At 48.3% G+C, this 20,036-nt stretch overlaps 1 protein-coding gene across 3 annotated transcripts in view; it reads left to right on the top strand.

The window, feature by feature from the left end:
- TRIO (trio Rho guanine nucleotide exchange factor) overlaps positions 1-20,036 on the top strand; it is a 4,034,553-nt gene that overhangs the window by 1,802,460 nt on the left and 2,212,057 nt on the right. For all 3 annotated transcript variants that reach the window (XM_078687660.1, XM_078687659.1, XM_078687661.1), the window contains exons 30-31: positions 1,191-1,381; positions 6,960-7,061. In XM_078687660.1, the coding sequence (XP_078543786.1) occupies positions 1,191-1,381; positions 6,960-7,061 (293 nt within the window). The remainder of the gene's footprint in view (positions 1-1,190; positions 1,382-6,959; positions 7,062-20,036) is intronic.

The following is a 20,036-nucleotide window of genomic DNA, read 5'->3' as shown; positions in this document are numbered from 1 at the left end:
ACAATGTGTCATAGTTGTAATTATATTGTAAACATCATCTAATAAAATGCAGTCAAATCCATTTCAGAATTATTTCTGTATAGGGGAATTATGTGGTAGAATTAATTTGTTGTATAATATTATTGTGCACATAAATCTAATTAAATAAAACGAACATTTGCATATGGTATTGCTGCACATATACCTCTCACACCAACTACTTAAGGAGTCATAATTTATATTTCCAAGAACGGAGAATTTGGTTCCCTGTATACTTCACCACGATGACCACCCTAATCCAAAACATACTGTTGAACCCATAAATAGAATGCCCCCATCGTTTATATGAATATGTTTACCTGGGGAATCCTCTGTGCAAGTGGTTACACTAAGGAGAGTGCATAGGATGCTGACGAAACAGGGCCTTTAGTTCAGCTGTGCTTTATACAGAATTTGAAGTGCCACTTCAGCCGCTGGACAGTCAAACATATTCCAGCACACTGTTCAAGAAAATGCAACATCTAGGTACAGCAGGTAATGCGTAGTGAACATGTGCCTGATAAACTTAACCAACACAGTCATAGTATAAGGAAGAGACAGAAACTTAAGTAAGTTAATGGGAGATATCAATGACTAAAATTGATTCAAGCACAACATTGGGAAAAGCAAGGCATAACAAACTAAGTCAAAGACACCCCAAGAAAATTACAAGTAGGCAAGTCTTTCAGTGGGACAATGCAGCACACTATCATTGCCCTGACAGCAGACTGCCAGGGAAGTGTGGAACTGCTAGACATGTGCCATCAGCTATAACCACACACCCAGACTACTCAGAGCCTAATGGGACAATGCAAACAACAGCATAGCTGATCAATTTTTCCATTGAGAATATATATATATATATATATATATATATATATATATATATATATATATATATATATATGTGTGTGTAAAATTATTCAGCCTAATGCATTTCATCAGGGAGATGGAACCTGGAGTCCTCAAACGTATATGGCAGATTACCTTTCCTCGCGTTACTACTGCATCTTGTGACTGAGGTTGTTCGTTACATTCACCCCGTTTTCTCCTACTTATAATATAACTCTCAACTTTTATTTGCTTTATTTTGTGTTCAGGACAGTGATATACAATGAGGAATATGGTTACTTGAGCTGTAAACTATAACTATATATTTTCTATTTTTCCAGGATTTGATGAGAATATCGAATCTCTGGGGGAGCTTATTCTTCAGGAATCTTTCCAGGTCTGGGATCCTAAAACTCTAATCCGAAAGGGGAGAGAGAGGCATCTTTTCCTTTTCGAGATGGCAATGATGTTGAGCAAAGAGGTGAAGGATTCCAGTGGAAAAAGCAAGTACATTTACAAGAGCAAGCTCATAGTAAGTAGAAGAATACTGATCAGCATTCGATCTCTACTCAGTTCCACAGTGTTCATCAGTCACTCAGCATCTTGTTAATCATTAAGATGTTCAGAAAGCCTGTCACCTATGTCTTGTAATAAATTGTTCTATTTGTTCTGTAGTTCGGTTTGCGATTACTTTTTCTGTCGATTATGTTTATATTGGTGGTCAAAGCATTTTGATCAGAAGAGGACATAGGACAAAGGTAAATGGTGGACATCAACAAAAAAACGTATGAGTGAGTTTCATTAAGCTTCTGTGGGCTGCATCACAGCAACAAGACAAATTAGTTTAATGCTATAATTGAGATTATTATTTAAACCATAATACCTCTTTATGCTTTGGTCTCTTTGAAGTAGAAGTTCAAACCTGCAGTTAGGTAGAATAAATGGTGTAAAAAAAATAAGTGGTGAAATTATCATTATTGTAGGTTGTTGGAGATGATCTGTGGTGAAAACATATCTGAACAAGTAAACTAACGAAAAATAAACCGGTGCACGCAGGAGGAAAATAATAACGGGGAGGAGGAGGATGGGAACTTCGTCCTGCAAATTATGATGTGGTGTGAAAAATCAGTGGCAATATAAACATTAAAACCTTGATACAAGAAAGGACCACCATTGTGTTTTACAACGGGGATCAGTTGTCAAGCTTTCTGGAGTTTAACAACAAATGGAGGAGTACCTCCTAGAGGCCATATAATGCCTCTCTTCAGAGGATATCGAGGTGCACACAGTGCCACACAACAGGGGACAGAGTTTGTCCTTTAGAAGACCCCTCACTCACCTACCTGGTTGGTGACATGCTTCATCATTGGGGTCCCACCCAGACAGCCGAGTGCCATCCGGGTTTGCTGCGACACCTGACTACAGTGGAGCATTTTTTTTTCTTTATTTAATAACTACAGAATTATCAGTGAATATTTAAAAGTGGTCCAATACTACTCACTCGTCGAATTTATTCTGGAGTGATTGGGCAACGGATAAAACAATGTGGGACACCTTTGCCTAATTAGGTAGGCTGTGGTGTCAGAAGTCGTGTAGTGAGTTAAAATATTGGTCTACATGTTTCAACCATGATGTAAGTATAAGGTTTACATCAGGACCAGTGGTGGTAGTCGGGGTGGTGTACACACGCTAAGGTGTACCCTTCCCTCGACTTGGTGAAAAAACAGAAACCACAAATTCGTAGTTTGTTAAAAAGTGGTGTTCTTCTCCAGGATTCCTAGGAAAAAAACTGGAAGCGCTCAATTTGTCAGCTTCATGGGCATCACGGTTACTACCCGCATGCAATGCCACAATTTGTGGGATGATCGTGGGGGGTAAATTCACCTAGCGAGTAACCTCTGCGGAACCCCGTAGATGTTACTCGCTAGGTGAATTTACCCCCCACGATCATCCCACAAATTGTGGCATTGAGTGCCACTGGTCCTGATGAAAACCTTATACTTACATCATGGTTGAAACATGTAGACCAATATTTTAACTCACTACACGACTTCTGACACAACAGCCTACCTAATTAGGCAAAGGTGTCCCACGTTGTTTTATCCGTTGCCCAATCACTCCAGAATAAATTAGATGAGTGAGTAGTATTGGACAACTTTTAAATATTCACGATAATTCTGTGCATATTAAATAAAGAAAAAAACCCGCTCCACTGTAGTCAGGTGTCGCAGCACACCTGAACGGCACTCGGCTGTTCAGGTGGCACCCCGATGATGAAGCATGTCACCAACCAGGTTGGTGAGTGAGGGGTCTTCTAAAGGACAAACACTGTCCCCTGTTGTGTGGCACTGTGTGCACCTTGATATCCTCTGAAGAGAGGCATTATATAGCCTCTATGAGGTACTCCTCCATCTGTTGTTAAATACTGATTAAGGGACCAGGAGTTTCCTCCCGACTTACAGTCAAACACCCTTTCTCTCCCATTTGTTTCTTATAAGCTTGCTGGAGTGGCAGGAAGCTAGTGATGATAGGACGAGGCAAGGTTTTGCAGCAATCAGACTTAGTATGAATCCAATGCGCATGGTAAAACTCAGTTGAAGGTGAGATGGCAGTGCCAGCCAAGGCAGGTAGAAATGTCCTCAGGAATCCCTCCACATTGGCCACCTCAGCACCCGCCCGGACACTGAGGAAGCGAACATTATGGCGCCTGCTGCGGTCTTCCATGTACACAAGTTTTTCCCTCACTAGCCAGAGCTCCTGACCCCAAACTTTTCTTTTATTAAATATTTGAAAAACGTATAAAGGGGGAAAAAGAAAAAAAAAGAACCTCAAAGTGGAAGGAGGAGAAGGAATAAGAAGGGAAAATCCAGGGTAATCACAACATCAAGAGAAAGCAAGCAAAAGCTGCACTGAGTGATTTAAGGTCGGTTGTTCTCGAGCTAGTATCATTCCAGACAGATTTGATGGCTGATTTGATCACAGCAATCTGCCCAAGAATAGTGCGATGCCACCTGGGAACTTACGGGAGCTCTCGCCTGGGAATGAAGAGCATGCTGGGCAAGTTCACAGCACACACAGTGATAGCAGGACAGGAAGTGACGTCACGAAAGGTGGCTTGCACCATCAGACTCATTGCCTTTCCTCGCTCACCCTTTATATGCGATTGCATCAGAGAAGCCAGCGCTTGAGCAGCGTTCTGAATGAGCGCCGATCTCGCCCCAGAAGGCCAAAGAGTGAATGTCTGGCTCCATTTGCTCCAGTTATCGAGCTCCCGTTAAAATAAGTGGGGGGACGCCGTCCCCCCGCGTGGTACCCTGACTCGAGCCCTGAGTGATAGGTGGCACCTTTTCCCACCAATGCTGTGGACATGCGTGCAACCCCTTGGGGAATGTCATAGCTGGGCAACAACAGCCCTCCTCCAGGGCCCATTGTGTAGGTTGGTGAGCAATGCAGCAAAGAAAGAAAGAGCCCTTGTGTTTTCTGGGGGAGGGGGGTCCGGCTGTCAGCATATTTCTGAGGAGATTGTGTTGAGTGATTCTGATTCCTCTATACAACCCCCCCAGAAAAAGCAAAAGAATTCGAGCCCCTTTAGATAAATCAAGTGTAGAACCCTTAGGGGGTGACGGCCATATAAAAATATCTAAGGCCACCGTCCCCAACATGTTTAAACAGGGCAACCAAGGGAAAAAAAGATCAGGGGCAAGAAAAGGTTCCTGTAAATGCAAAGATGAAGCCAGCAGAAGACCCGACTCTCATGGTAGTGATCATAAGAGCCAAACGACTACGGTTGAAAGGCTGGATCTTTATGTGGGAGTCACACTAGATCAATTTGGTGCTAGACTGACCCTCATCGAAGCCCTTATGGCCAATAATACCAACCGGGACAACAATTTGAAACCAATATCTGTTGAATCTGGAATGGAGAATAGGGCAAAAAATTTTCAACAGAGGCAATCATTTGCGACAGTAGCAAGTCCCCAAATAACCAACAATACGAAGGTTGCAATGCCCAGTCAGGTCAACTTTAAAGATAGTGTAAACCCTCCGAGAAGAGATTTTCCCCCGCATATTAGGATGAATAATTCAATATCTGAAAGAAACAGGTTAGTATTAGATTCCTTACCTTAGAATATCCCCAGGCGTCAAACTGGATCCGCAAACTTTTGCATAGCAGTATTCTTGCGATAGGCGTCGTCTGCGGCTCCGCATCCGTCGTCAGCGTCGTTGGCGCCGGGATGAAGTCGCCAGAGTACTTAGACATCGTCCTCGCGCGCTGACGTCAGTTCTTCTTTTTTCCGCGCTAGCAAGCGCCGTTCCGGAAAAAGTTGTACCCTAGTCAATTTTTGACTAACTTTTTCGATCCTTTTTCATCATCTTTTGAAGTCTCTCAACTCCGACGGTGCCGGTAGGGATGCCCGGGTTCAAACCCTGCGTCGATTGCAGCCGAATGATGTCGGTTACCGACCCCCATCGCCGGTGCCTTCACTGTCTGGGCCCCGACCGCGACGACAAGTCCTGCTCCGACTGCCGGGCCCTGACGTCTAAAGCTAGACGGGAGCGGTCCAGCAAACGACTCGAGCTCCGGCAGTCAACCCCGCGCCGCTCGAGGTCCTGGTCTGGAAGGAGGTCGAGGAACCAGTCGCGGGGCCGGAGTCACCACAGTTCCGGGAGTCGTCATCAGTCTTCGGGCTCGAAGTCCTCAGGTAAGAGGCACAAGAAGTCGAAGAGGCGACTTTGCTCTTCTGACTCCCCCCCCGACACTCGCGCGACACGGCCGGGGGTTCGGGCGGCTCCGCCGGAGCCGCAGGCCTCGCAGCCTGCTCCATACCCACCGGTCCCTGGGCAGAACGTGACACCGGAGGAGATCGAGTCCTTCCTTAGGGCCATGAGGTCGCTCGCTCTTCAGTCGGGTTCCGCGGCGCCTTCGGGCCAAGCGGCCCCGACTGGGTCCCCACGCGGGCCAGGTGTAAAAGGATATTGTCAAGATGTGTTGTCCTGTCCATTAAATGTAAATTGATACTTGTATAGCGCACTACTCACCCGCAAGGGTCTCAAGGCGCTTGTACGAATACCGCTGTGGAACCCATCCTGGCTTTCCCTGTGAGGTGTCCACTCCTGGGCACCCCCAAGGTGGAGGCCAGGCATCCTTAGCGTTGTGGGGGCCGTTGTGGAGATTAAGCAAGCTATTGCCCAGAGTTGCAGAGTGGGACTCCATGATTGGAATAGGCACCGAGGCGAGAATTATCAGGTCCGTGGAATTTTTTAGCTCAAGACCCGCCGAGGCGGGGAATTGAACCATGGTCCCGGGCTAGACCTCTGCATCAGGGTCTGCCGCTCTAACCATTGAGCCACACTTCTCCACTTAATATGCGCTATGCACTGGCAAGAAGCTGCCTCGGAAAGGCTCTAAGTCTTATTCTGCCAGGGCAAAGGCTGCTATGACTGCGGTGGCATGCAGAGTGACAGTTATTGACATCTATTAGGCCAGGCCACAATGTGAGCATCAGTGCATATTTTCACAGAGCACTACCCCCTTGACCGACACGTCTGACGGGAAAGGCATTTCACTTGTTTGTGCCTTCAAGACGTTTTGATCTGAGCCCACTCCACAGACCCTCCACTTTGGTAGGAACAGCTTTTGTATATATTTTAAAGGTGAGGAATCTGTTGTTGGGAGTAGCCACAAGAGGAACAAGTTACTTAACTTAGGTAACTCTTTGTCGGGTGTATACTAGAGCATATCCGTGATTTGTGGAGATTGAAACTTAAAGAAAATTATGGGGTGGGCAGCACCTTTTGGTTATTTGCATTTTCACATTTTGCAGTGGAACCACACGATTCCTTAAAGGTGGTTGAGAACACGTCTTTCTGGTTTGTACTTAAGGCTACATCGAAGGTAATTAAAGAGTAGAAACAGTGTAATATGGAAAAAAAATACTGACGCTATTCAACGTTTTCTTCTGTTTGCTTGAAATAAAAAAAAGTTTTAGCTTTGTCTCTCTTTATTACTTTGTAATTGTTTTACTCTCACAAACAAATAAAGGCGTCTTACTGTAATCAACCAGAAAAATGTTGGCTGCTGCTAATCTTGTAATGTTTTCGCTCTTCAGACGTCAGAACTGGGTGTTACTGAACATGTGGAAGGTGATCCATGTAAGTTCGCACTGTGGGTAGGGCGAACTCCAACATCTGATAATAAAATTGTCCTCAAGGTAAATACTTTCAAATGTTTTATTTCAACATATATACAGTACACGCTAGAAGTGTATATTTCAATGATGCAGCACCATCATTGCATTGTATTTGGTAGTTTATTAAATTGTTCAAAAGATACAACAAAATCCTCTTTAAGTTGCCTTCTGTTTGTAATCCCGTAGTATGAAAAGCCTTAGAATAAATAACTTGCATTAAGAAACGGTACATGATTTTTATGGTTGTTGTAATGTGTTTAAATTATACACTCAAATTGTACAGTTGAGATTTTTGCGGATGTGAAGAGAGATGAGATTGAAGCCATTTTATTTTTTGAATTAACTAATTTCTGAGTGTAATATTAAGGTCAAAATGGTTTATGTAAAAGGGCTCTCACTGAATGGGAACTTAATTTCAGTTTTTGAATTGAGAAAGACAACAGTTGAAAACGGGAGTTGCTTACATTATTGTGTTTTAAGCCTGTCATGTTACACTGCATCAAAATTCCATGTAATATTTTTATTTAAAACATGAAAGTAAAATAACTGATAACATGACATGAAATTCCCAGAACAGAGGCCATAGCCTCACATTAATCAAGCATGTGTGCAGTGACATAGGCTTGTCCCTTGAAATGAGTGATATTCTGGATCTCTCCTTTGATCTAGGGTCACACCAGGTATTACATCATTGAGCAGACAGTGAACTGCTGTACCTGTTCTAGTCTTTAACAATGAGTTGTGACGGTAGCATACTGTGTTTTGTGAAGCCATACCCCAGACCTTTTTTTCTATGTCACTAGATAGAAGGGATACTCGGGGGCGGTTCCTCCATTATGGCGGAGGAGCATCGCCCCAAGCAGAAAAAAGCAGAGGCAAAGGACATAAAATGGTAATACATTTTTTTATTATCATTGTATTATCCGTCGTGCTGGCTGCAACCGACCTAGTGACTTGACTTGACTAGTGATGTGACTCTGCAGCAAGCACCAGGGAGGAGGGTGCAGTGGTGGGCACAGCTAAGTGGGCATGCACACTTAGCCTTTCTTCAACCCGAGCTGCGTTGCACAGCCGGGTGGAGAGGCAACACAGGCTCCCAGTATCTCGCATCAATCCCAGTGAGGTTCATGCTGGGAATAGTATTCCCAGCATGAGAGCATGCCTGGGATTTGCAGCTGGGAGCCTGCACGGTGTTCAGCAGTTCCTGGAAGGAGTCGAGGATCGGGGAAATGGGGGCGGCCGTCGGAGCAGGCAAGTGTTATTTTATGTGTTTATAATTCTGTCTTTTTTGTTCCCCCCTCCCCCCGCCCACCACTTCACAGTACAAGCAGCCACGACTGGGCCTACTTAGTCACCAGTATAAAATTCCACTTCTGTTTGCTTACCCAGGTGTATGTAGTATTCATATTTATATGTAACGTGTGTGGTACATGCATTATGGATATGAGTGAGCCAAAACAATCGAGGCGTGTTTGAGCCTGGGATGGAGGTGAGGTTGTTTTCAGAGAGAGTAGAGGTGTATTGCTGGGATTTCTGAAGTTGGAGAGAGGAGGCCTAGCCAGTAAAGTGAAGGGGGAAGAGACATGCCAAAATATAATTCGTTTTTTTTTGCTGAGTAGTCTTCTTGGACACTTACATTTGGTGGATGGTAGGGGTGAAGGGTGAGACTGCAGACTGTTGTACAAGGTGAAGGGGCCCTTTGTTGAGCCCACCGTTTTGGCTATCTCTGATCACACTTTTCAATTATCTGATGACAGCTGTGTACAGAAACCTCACTGCTCTTCGTTCCTCTGTTGTGGGTGCTCCAGGCTGAAGAAAACGCTGCTGTGAAGCATCACTCTACACAAGAGCTGGAATACAGCTTAGAAAGGACATTGGAAAAGAGGACCACTTCAAGTCAGTGTTGAAAGTACAATCGATGCTCATTCCTGTCTGCTTTGACTGTATATTAGTGGTACCCACTGCTCCTCTGGGTCCAGTTCCAAGTTATCTATGGCCTAATAATAAAATGCTCCTCAAATTACTCCGAGGACTGCTGTGCAACCAGACCTCGTGTTTGTCTGGCAGACAGCTTGCCAGAGGTGTAGAGACATCACTTGAGTTTACCCTTTGCTGGTTGAGTTCTTTATCTGACCCGAAACACTTAGAAGCCAGCCTGCCACTTGTGTGGGAAGTAACCTGCCAACCATGCAGGAGTAGTCCCTGTCCAGGAGGAGTAAGTTGCAGCACAACCCTAATGCTGGTGGGGTCCGCCAGAAGAGGATGATGTGGAAGATTGATCTGTGTACCCTGGTGCAGACAGACTCTTCTCCCAAGGGTTTATTTATTTATTTATTTATTGATTCAAAGTTTTATATAGCGCGAACAAGATCCTTACAGATATCAGAGCGCTTCACAAAGATAGGGCAGGGGCAGTAGGAGTGTACAGAGATAGTGGGAGCAGTATAAAAATCACTATGATGGTAGGGTAATAATAACATACATAAGACATATCAATATACAATCAGGTAAACAAGTAATATAAGACGGCACAAGTCATTGATCCCACTACAGAGGTGTTCAGGTACACCTTGGGTGTGAGGATGTCTTATACCAATGTCCTAGTATAGAGAGGACACTGAGTGAGGGCATCGGGAGAGTGACTCAGTAAACCAGAGTGTATCATATATTGGTTGGTAGTAAGAGAGTAACATAATAGTGTTCCCACCAAGTAGAAGTATAGTGCCAAAGGACAGGGTGAGCAGTGATACAAAGCAATGCAGAGTCTCTGATCCAGCCCCTAAAAGGTTCAGGAGATCTTGGCCAGAAGGATGGATTTCACCTCTTTCTTGAAGAGTGCAGTGGAGGAGATAAGCCTGGTTTCAGGAGGGAGCGCATTCCAAATCCTGGGTGCCATTCCTGAGAAGGAGCGCTTGTATGTTTTCTCTTTCCGGAATCTACGAGGTTTCAGGAGTAGATTTTTTGCACTTCTATTGGATCTCGAACCTCCTGATATAGACAACTTTTGAGCGAGGTAGTTGGGTGCATTGTGGTGTACGGCCGCGTGTGTCATAACTGCGATTTTTAGCTGTATTCTAGCTTCAAAAGGCAGCCATTTTAGAGACTTTAAGTCTGGGGATATATGCGAATGTTTTCTTGAGCCAGTAATGAGTCTCGCGGCAGCGTTCAGGGAGGCTCTTAAGGGTGCTGTTGTGGATAGCGGGAGTCCGCTGAGGGCCACAATTCCGTAGTCTATTCGAGGGATGACTAAAGCTTGTACAGCAGTTCTGAAGTCTTCGGCAGGGAGGAAGGGTTTAATTTTCCTCAGTGTGTTGATTTGGAGATTAGCTCCTTTTGTGGCTTTGCTAACGTGCTGCTGCATGTTGAGCTTGGCATCGAGTGTGATGCCTAGGGATTTTGCCGAGTCCACGATGGTAGGAAGGACATTGAGTGCTGTTAGGTTATTGAGCCAGGTTTGGGTGGTGGAAATTTTCGCCGGGGGTGAGATGAGTAGGACCTCAGTTTTCAGAGCATTTAGTTTGAGTTGATTATCGGCCAGCCAAGATTGAGTGTTGATAAGCGTGGAGTTCAGATGTTTGATATCTTCCGGGGATTGTAGCTTTAGGTAAAGTTGTGTGTCGTCAGCGTACATATGGAATTGGACATTGGAGGCTTGGAGCAGGGTGGCGAGCGGTTCCATGACGAGGTTGAACAGTGTGGGGGAGAGGGAGGATCCTTGTGGAACACCTAGATCTGCAGGCGCGGGTGTAGAAAGCGTATTGTTGATCTTGAACTTCTGAGACCGGTTGTGAAGGAAGGACGAAAACCATTTGAGAACAGTTCCCGATAGACCCATTCTAGTGCTTAGCAGCTCCAACAAGTTCTCATGTTTGACCGTGTCAAATGCTGAGGAGAGGTCAAGAAGGATGAGGAGGCAGGACTCATTGCGATCCAGAAATTGGAGGGCGTCATCAATTATGTGTGTCATAGCTGTTTCTGTGCTATGTTTCGCTCGGAAGCCTGATTGATGAGGGTTGAGGAGGTCAAATTGATCAATGTGTTTTGTTAGTTGGAGTTGGACGCATTTCTCCAGCAGTTTGGCCAGGGTGGGGATATTGGTGATGGGCCGGTAATTGTTTAGGTCAGACGGATCAGCTGTAGGTTTCTTGAGTATAGGCGTGACTTGCCCCACCTTGAGGGAGTCTGGAATGAGGCCTTGTTGTAGGGAGCTGTTGATGATTTTGGTCCAGAGAGGGAGGAGCAAAGGGATGAAGTCTTTTACAGCATTAGCAGGTAGAGGGTCTGTGAGGTGATTAGAGGGCTTCAAGGTGCAGAGCAGTTTGTGTATTGCTTCTTCCGAGTAGGTATCGAAGTACAGCCAGGATGCCTTGTTTTTAGGTTGAGTGTTAGACATTCTGATGTGGTTGGGGAATCGGCTTACATCCATGATGAGGTCATTTCTTATGTTGTCAGTCTTTAGCTTGAAGAAAGCAGAGAAGGCTTCACAGTGTGGGGTGTCGCTAGTTGTGATTGTAAGGGTTGTGTCTTTGTTTGGGTCTTGATTAGTTCGAACAACTTTCTTGGCCTGTTTTTTGCTTGGTCCAACTGCCGGCTAAAGAAGTCCGACTTTGTGCGCTTTATTTTCCTGAAGTAGGCATTTCTCTTGTTCTTAAGCCTTTTGAGGTGCAGTGCTGAAGGGTCCAATCTCCATGTGCGCTCTGCCATTCGCATAGTACGCCTGTCGTCATTGAGTCTATCATCATACCAGGGGTTGGAAATTTTGGTGGAGACTCTCTTCAGTTGCAGTGGGGCGACTTCATTGATTATTGTATTCATAGAATCAAGGTAGTGATCTAACAGTGAGTGAACATCCGAGCTACCTGAAGGGGGAAGGAGGCGATTGCCGATGTGGGGAGGCAGGGTAGAGGGGTTAAGATTCTTCATGTCCCTTTTCCACGTTTTGGATTTGATTGGTTGAGCCGGGTTAGGTTTAACTTTTTCATTGATAAAGAAGGTGATAATGTGGTGATCTGACCAGTCGCAGCGTTGTATCGCCTCCAGTTGAGTAGAGTTCTCTTTGGCAATGATGAGATCGAGTATCGAGCCTTTGTCGTGTGTTGGTCTATCGCATATCTGGGAGAGGTCAAGCGCATTAAGGAAAGTTTTGAGACTATTCACTACTGTGTCTTTCCGATCGCTCCAGTGGAGATTGAAGTCACCCAGGTAGACTTGGGTGGTCTGCCGACCGGCATTGGAAGTGATCATGTCCATGAGTTGTTGGGTGAATATGAGATTGTCACCAGGCGGGTGATAGATGAGATGTAAAGCACAAACTTGTTTGCCCTCGCTGGAGATGTCGAGGCAGAGGAGTTCACAGGAGGAAAGGGAGGGGGAGTTGACTTTCGTAACGGAGAGATTGCTCCTAAAGATGCATGCAATTCCCCCGCCCGTCTTGCCAGGAGATCTGTCCAGCCTGATGATGTGATAATTGGGGGGGACTAGTATGTCCATAATCGGGGTAGAGGCTTCAGTAAGCCACGTTTCCGTTAGAATGGCTAGGTCTAGATCCATAGCTGAGACGAGATCAGCGATGTCGGCGGAGTGTCTCTGGGCCGATCTGCAATTGAGTAGGATGCATTTGAGTTTGGTAGAGAGAAGAGTGGTCGAGCTTTCTAGTGTGAGGGGAATTTTTCTGAGGTTGTTAGGGACGGAACCTCTGTTGTTGTGTGTTGGGAGCCTCAGAGGGTTTGTAAGAATTGTGGGTATGGGGATGTGTGTGTTGGATATGTGTTTTACCGGACCTGGGCCATAGGAGCGTAGGAGAGAGCATAGGTCGCGGTCCGACAGTGGGTTGAGGACACGACGGGGGCGGTGGGAGTTATTGTGAACGGGGATAGTCGGCCAGCGCGGGTGTCGTTGGAGGCGAGGGTATGTAGGGAGGGTGCGTCGTTTGTAGGGTGGATGGAGGGTGTGAGGTAGACTGGGCTGTGAGGAGAGAAGGTCTTTGATTGCGTGGACATCTTTTTTGATTTGTAGAATATCCTCTTTGACTTGTTGGAGGGTGGATAAGGTCAGGTCAGGAGGTGTATTGGGGATGGGGTTGGTGGTGAGAGCCAGTGGTGAATCGTTGAGCAGTGAGCTGGAAAGCGGGCAGGGTATCGAGGGGGGGATATACTAGCGTTGTTGGAACGTTCTGTGGAGCTAATAAGTGGGATGGCATTCAAAGTGTGGGTGTGTTTGTGGGCGAGGGGTGTGGGTGAAGTAGGTGAGGGCGGAGGGTGGGAGGCATAGGTCGTGCCGTCAGTGGGAGACGGTGCCGGAGAGTGGAAGAGAGAGTGAATGTTGAATACATTGGGGGAGACAAGAGGGTAGTGAGGGCTGAGAGTAGGAGGTGGGAGAGAGGGGGATGCTAAGGTAGGGGAGGCGGTATGTTCTGTATGTTTTGTTGGGAGGGTGAGTGTCGTGGGTGGGAGTGGGGAGGGAGCTGGGGAGGGGGAGGTGTCCGCCGTGGGGGAGCTGGGAGGGGGGGTGAATAAACTCCGAATAGTGGTGTGTTCAGATGGTGGCGTGTTGTGGGTGAGAGATGTTGTGTCAGGTGTGAGCGTGTCGTGGGTGAGAGTGGGGAGGGAACTGGGGAGGGGGACGTCTCTGCTGTGGGGGGGACGGGAGGGGGGTGGGTAAACTCCGAGCGGCGGTATGTTCAGATGGTGGCGTGTTGTGGGTGGGGGTTGTTATTTCAGGGGGGAGGGGGATGGGGGGGGTATGAGTGTGGGTAAAAGGGGTCATGTTAGAAGGGCGGCTAGTATATGAGGTGGAGAGATTTGTGACTGTGCTTGGGGAGTGTGGGGCGTTAACAGCAGGTGGGCCATATACTGGGGTGCTGGGGGTAGAGGTGATGTAGGCGGGGGCTGCGACGTCGGGGGTGGCGTGTTGTGGGTGAGAGATGTTGTGTCAGGTGTGAGCGTGTCATGGGTGAGAGTGGGGAGGGAACTGGGGAGGGGGACGTCTCTGCCGTGGGTGGTTCCTGGTGGCACCCGTGATGACAGGACCCGAAGATTGCCAAAGCTCACTCTGGTCTGGAATCCGACTTGGCAAGGTCTCTACCATCGCCATACTAGGAGACCTCTCGGACTGAACCCAGTCTCCTTGCCTGAGAGAAGTAAGGCTGATGAGTGATCTTGTTTTCCAGCTGAGATTGGCCTGAGTATGGCTGCACCACCCTTGAAGGCAGCCACTGCGTGGCTGCAACACTAGGATGAAATTGGCCCGAGCCAAGCTGCGCCAATCCTAGACAACCTTCCCATCTGTTGTGTGTGACCTAGTCTTCTGTGGGGTTCTGTCATCCCTACCTGTGAGATAGCCGCCTACAGCCATTGGCTATATGAAGCAGCAATCTCGCCAAACACATATCAGTTACAGAAGAGGCCTTTCCAGATCTGCCAGATCACGTGCTTTCCTGTAAGCGAGAGAGATGTCACACAGAGATGAAGCTCGGCAGCTTTCATGTTGCACCAAAACCACCACAGACTCAACTTCAGCTGTTGAGAGCTGTATACGTAAATTGTGAAAGATTAACCATATTTTGCTATAGACTAGAAAGAGGGCGATGTAGCAGGCAGAGGTGCCAACTAAACTTGGCGCCCAGGACACTATATTTTCTCTGTATGTAGTAGTTCGTTTTAGTGTGCATTAAAGTAATTTTTCATTAGTTATTGCGTTACTGTGCGTTTGTTGAGTCCTGAGCTTGTGCACCACCACACTATCTTCCTGAGAAGTCTGTCAGTACTAGGCATCTCTACCACTGAGAGTCAAGTGCTGAAGGGGTTGTACTTGACCGAGTTTGCAGTGCTGTAGTTGGATCAACCGTGGGACATCAGAGGAAAACAACCACCATGATTGACACCCAATCTCATGCTTGCACTGTGGCCCCCAACAGTATTTAACACACAGTGATTGTTCATTTTCCTCTTTCCTCTCCAAATTCCTCATGTTGCTTTTCTTCCTTGTATGTTGGAGCCTTCTCCCAAGTTAGTCTCATGTCAGTATTCTGATCCATGCTGTATTCAGGTACTGTATCATTATAGCTGCATGCTTTATCCACTGTGTTTTTCTGTATCTGTGTTTTCCCCATGCCTTCATTTTAAGCCTCTCCACAATGACCTCAATGTTTCCCTTTATAGTTCCATTCAGTAGGACTAACTATAATCTACAGTTCACAACTATGTAAATAATGGCATTGATGTTGTAAATCAGGCTAAACAGAGATTGCTCAACATGCCTTATTCCAAGATCAGCACCACTCTTCCCTATTTTAGCATTTAAAAAGTTAAATGCTAAAACTGGGGTTAAAAATTGCAAATTCACTGTAGACTCATATCAACCAGCCTTTAACCCCTTCGACGCTCATGACGAGCTGGGCTCGTCATGAAGCAGGGCGCTCACACGCTCATGACGAGCCCAGCTCGTCATGAATGCACTGAATCCCCCATACCCCCAGCACAGCAGGGGAATGTGCAGAGCGGCGAAGGTGTTAAAAAGATAAACTGAAAGAAACAGTTACTTGTAGACTCCCTACCTTAGAAGTACCCCCAGGCCTCAGACTGGATCCGGATTTTTTTTCGTGAGCAGTACCCCTGCGCATCGGAAGGTGGAGTCAGTCGACTCAGCGTACGTCACCGGGGTCGCATGGATGACGTCGCGGTAGCTACATAGATGCCGCCCTCATGCGCTGATGTCAGTTATTTCTTTTCTGCGCCAGCAAGAGCAGATCCGGAGAGAGCGGTACCTCCAGTCATTTTTTGATTGACTTTTTCTTGACTTATGTTGAATTCGTTTTTCGAGTCCATGGACTCCTGGTGCCCAAGGGAGGCCCGGCTTCAAAGCCTACTGTTCCTGTAACCGACTGATGTCGGTGACGGACCCACACCGTGTGTGCCTCTACTGCCAGGAGCGCGACCACGACCCCAAGTCTGACTGGCGGATCATGGCCCGTAGTCTTTGCGGGAGTGGACCCGAAAGCTACTCGAGGCCCGGCAGTCGGCGCCATGTCACTTGAGGTCCCGGTCGCAGAGGAGGTCAACGGATCGGTCGCAGAGCCAACACCATTCTTCGTCTAAGTCTTCACACTCAGGTAAGGCAAAGCACAAGAAAAAGTTGAAGAAGCATCGTCGCTCTTCAACTTCGCCCCGTCCGTCGGCTGACGCGACAAGGGTTGCGGGTGGTGCCCCTCCCGCGGCTCCGCGTGTGGAGCCCGTAGGTTCGGCTCTGGGTTTCCTCCCTTCCCGGGACAGGGAGCGACCCCTGCCCAGCTTCGTCATTTTTACGAAGCGAAGCACGCCATCTTTGGGCAGCCCGACTCCGCCGGCAGGCTTTCGGGTCCCGCAGAATATGCTGGAAGGCCTGGGCCTTCGGCGCTGGTGGCTTCGGCCTCAGCGCCGCAGGGTCCCCTTGGATCCAGGCCTGGATCTGGATTGTCGCCGATCGCTCTTGGTACGCCCCCCCCAGTGCCGATTCCACCGGCATTGTCTGTGTCCCCAGCTGACGTCGACCCCTGCCTCCACCTCGAGGTAGACACGAGTCGGTCCGGCGTCGACCGACACCAGATCCGACGGGTACTTTTGTGTCCCTCTTCTACCCTGGCTCTTTGAGACCAGATTGGCAGCCAGAGGAGGGTAAGGAGGACTGGGAGTGGTCTGGGGACCCTTTAACCAACCAGTTGGCTTATGAACAGGAGTGGAGAAAGGAACTGGGAGAAGCCAGTGATCTGGATACCTCACCAGACCTTGGCATGTTGTCTTCTCCTACCGTGGCTACGGAGGAGGAAGAGAGATACGTAGTGGTGTTGTGTAGGGCGGCCAAGGCTCTCCACCTTGAGCTACCTAGGGTGGCAGTCAGGACTTACCTCCTGACAGAGGTCCTTTAACCAGCAGTGAGCTCTTCGGAGCCCCTGCTGCTGTTTAATGAAGCCCTCAATGACATCCTTTTGGGCACCTGGTCTAGGTCCAACCCAGGGGCTCCTGTGGACAGGATGATTGCCCGACACCCCCGCCCGGCCCTAGGCGACCCCACTTTTCTCTCCCAACACCCCACCCCTGAGAGATTGGTGGTCCAAGACTCCAATTCCATAGGCGCATTCCCTAACGCACCACCCAACAGGGAATCCAAAAAGCTGGACCACCTTGGGAAGAAAATGTTTTCTTCCTCCAGCTTGGGACTGCGGTCGGTAAACACTGCATGTCTGTTGACCCGACACACTAGGCAGGACGATTTCCACATCAGTAGCCCTTCGACGCTACGCCTGGTTGGCATAGACTGTTTTTTCCAGGGATGTCCAATCCACTCCTATGGACATTCCCTTTGATGGCCGTCGCCTTTTTCGGCGACAAGGTAGACAACGCTCTGGAGCAATTTAAAGACTCTCGGGCTACGGCGAGGTCCTTGGGCCTCTCCACGACCTGCCCTGGGAAGTCTACCTGGCGCCCTTTCGTGGCTACAGAAGGGATGCCCTGCCACGTCCCACCCAGGGTCACAGGCCGGTGCAAGCTGTTCAGCCTCTGTGCAGGAACGTGGGGACCAGTGGTTCTTGCGGCCAGCGGGCGGCCAGTCCACCACAGCCCCCTCTGCTGCAACCTCCAAACCCTCCTATTCCGACCTTTCAGGGCCACCAAACGCCTGTGGGCAGCAGGATTCGCCATTCACCTCCCCCACCCCACTGGCGTACCATCACGTCGGGCAGGTGGGTTTTGCAAATAATCCAAAAGTGCTACTCCCTCTCCTTGGAGACTACCCCTCCATCCATGCCATCTCAATACCATCGCATATCGGAGGATCATATGGCCCTTCTCCAACGGTAAGTTTTGTCACTCTTGGCCAAGGAAGCCATCGAGCCCGTTCCTGCCACAGAAGTAGGTTGTGGTTGCTATTCACACTACTTTCTGGGGCCCATGAAGGACAAAGCCTGCGTCCTATCTTGGATCTCAGAAACGTCAACCGATTCCTCCGGAAGGAGAAGTTCAAAATGTTGATGCTCGCTCAGGTCTTGTCTGCCCTCGACCCTGGAGACTGGATGGTAGCGTTGAACTTGCAGGACGCTTAATTTTTCATCCACGTCCTACCAGCCCACCGGCGTTTCCTGCGGTTCATGGGAGGCCATCAGCACTTTCAGTTTAATGTGCTCCCCTTTGGTCTTACCAGCGCCCCTCCGGTGTTCACGAAAGTGATGGCGTGGTCGCAGCTCATCTTCGGAGGTCAGGCGTTCCAGTCTTCCCCTATATGGACGACTGCCTGTTGAAGTCGGGCTCACCTCAGGCTGTTGTCTCCAGACTACGGCCAACCTCCTGCATTCACTGGGGTACTCCATCAACGTGCCGAAGTCACACCTGACCCCCTCTCAGAAGCTCCTCTTCATCGGAGCGGTTCAGGACACTACGTAGTTTTGGGTTTAACCTCCCGAACAGAGAGTCCGGAATATTCGGCTATGATTCCGATGTTTCAGCCTCTATCCCGGGTTTCGGTCAGGGTGACCCTCAGGCTGCTTGGTCTGATGGCCTCCTGCATCCTGCTGGTCGACCATGGCAGATGCCATATGCGGGCTCTGCAGTGGGACCTGAGGTTCCAGTGAGCACAACAAAAGATGTTTGAATTGGGGGTCATTGAGTCTTCAGAGATCCCTTGGGTAGTCCAGTAGTCCTTGTGCCAAAACCTCACACACAAGAAGGTAAGAGAGAGATGAGGTTTTGTGTGGACTACAGAGGTGTCAGTGCAGTCTGATGCCCATTCAATTCCTAGGGCAGATGAGCTAATTAATACTCTGGCCTCAGCCGAGTATCTTAGTACATTTGCCCTGACTGCTGGCTACTGGCAAATCAGACTGTCTGAGGATGCCAAGCCAAAACAGCATGTCCAACCCCTGATGGGCATTATTAATTTATTGTAATGCCTTTTGGCTTGAAAAATGCACCTGCCATTTTTCAGAAGTTGGTGCACAAAGTTCTCACAGGTCTGGAATCCTATAGTGCAGCATACCTTTTTTTTCAGAACAAAATTTTATTGGAGTTTTTGCTGTTGACAGAATACAAAGAAGGCACTGCTCCCTCCAAGCCAGAAAGGCAGTGTGTATATAGTTATCCATCACATACCAGTTATTCAATCAACATTTCGATATAATTGCCTTACCCCGAACTCCCTGCCCCCAAACTCCCACCCTTATAACTCCCCGCCCGGTACCCACCCCCATCCCCGCACAGTGCCTACATGGTCCATGATAAAGAGCATAGTGAAATCAGCATCTATGTGTGTATCGTTTCACCCAGAGTCAACAAGTAAATGTTCTGCATCAGTATCCCGTGGCGCCGGAGGGTCCAGCCACAGACCTCTGTAGTCCGCCCATCTTTTCCAGATTTTGAAATGTTTTCTGGGACAGCCCCTGGCCTCAAATACCGGGTGTTCCAGCCCCATGTTAAAGTCCATGCCCCTCTACCACACCTCCACCAAGGGGGCCCTAGTGTCCTTCCAAGCCCGAGTTATGTCTCTTTTAGCCACCGTAAGGCCCAGGAGCAGCAGATGACGTTTATAGATATTTCCTCCCACTTGTTCCATGACATGGAGAAGGCCCAGCTTCGGTGAGCGGGGGAGGTCCCAGCCCAACACCTCCGTCAAACAATCCCACACACCGGTCCAGAACCTCAGCAACCCTGCACACGCCCACACCGTATGTAGAAAGGTGCCAACTGAACAGCCACACCGCAAGCAGTCAGGGGAGGCTATCAGACCAGCCCGCCACAGGCGGTCCCTAGTATAGTAGGCCCTATGCGAGTACTTAAATTGAATAAAGCGCAAGCGCACTGCTACTGCTGCCCCCCTTGGGGCCTCCAGGGCTTCTCTCCAATCCCCCTCTTCCAAGTCTCCTACATCTCCCTCCCTTGCAGACCGCAACTTATCGAGGGAAGAGGAGCAATGTGTAACGAGTGTTTGATATATATTAGATATTTTCTTAGTTTCTAATTCCCCCATGAATAC

This window comes from Lissotriton helveticus, chromosome 4_1, assembly GCF_964261635.1.
Source record: "Lissotriton helveticus chromosome 4_1, aLisHel1.1, whole genome shotgun sequence".
Lineage (NCBI taxonomy): Eukaryota > Metazoa > Chordata > Amphibia > Caudata > Salamandridae > Lissotriton > Lissotriton helveticus.
Note: the sequence above shows the minus strand (reverse complement) of the source record. Positions and strands in the feature narration are given on the sequence as shown.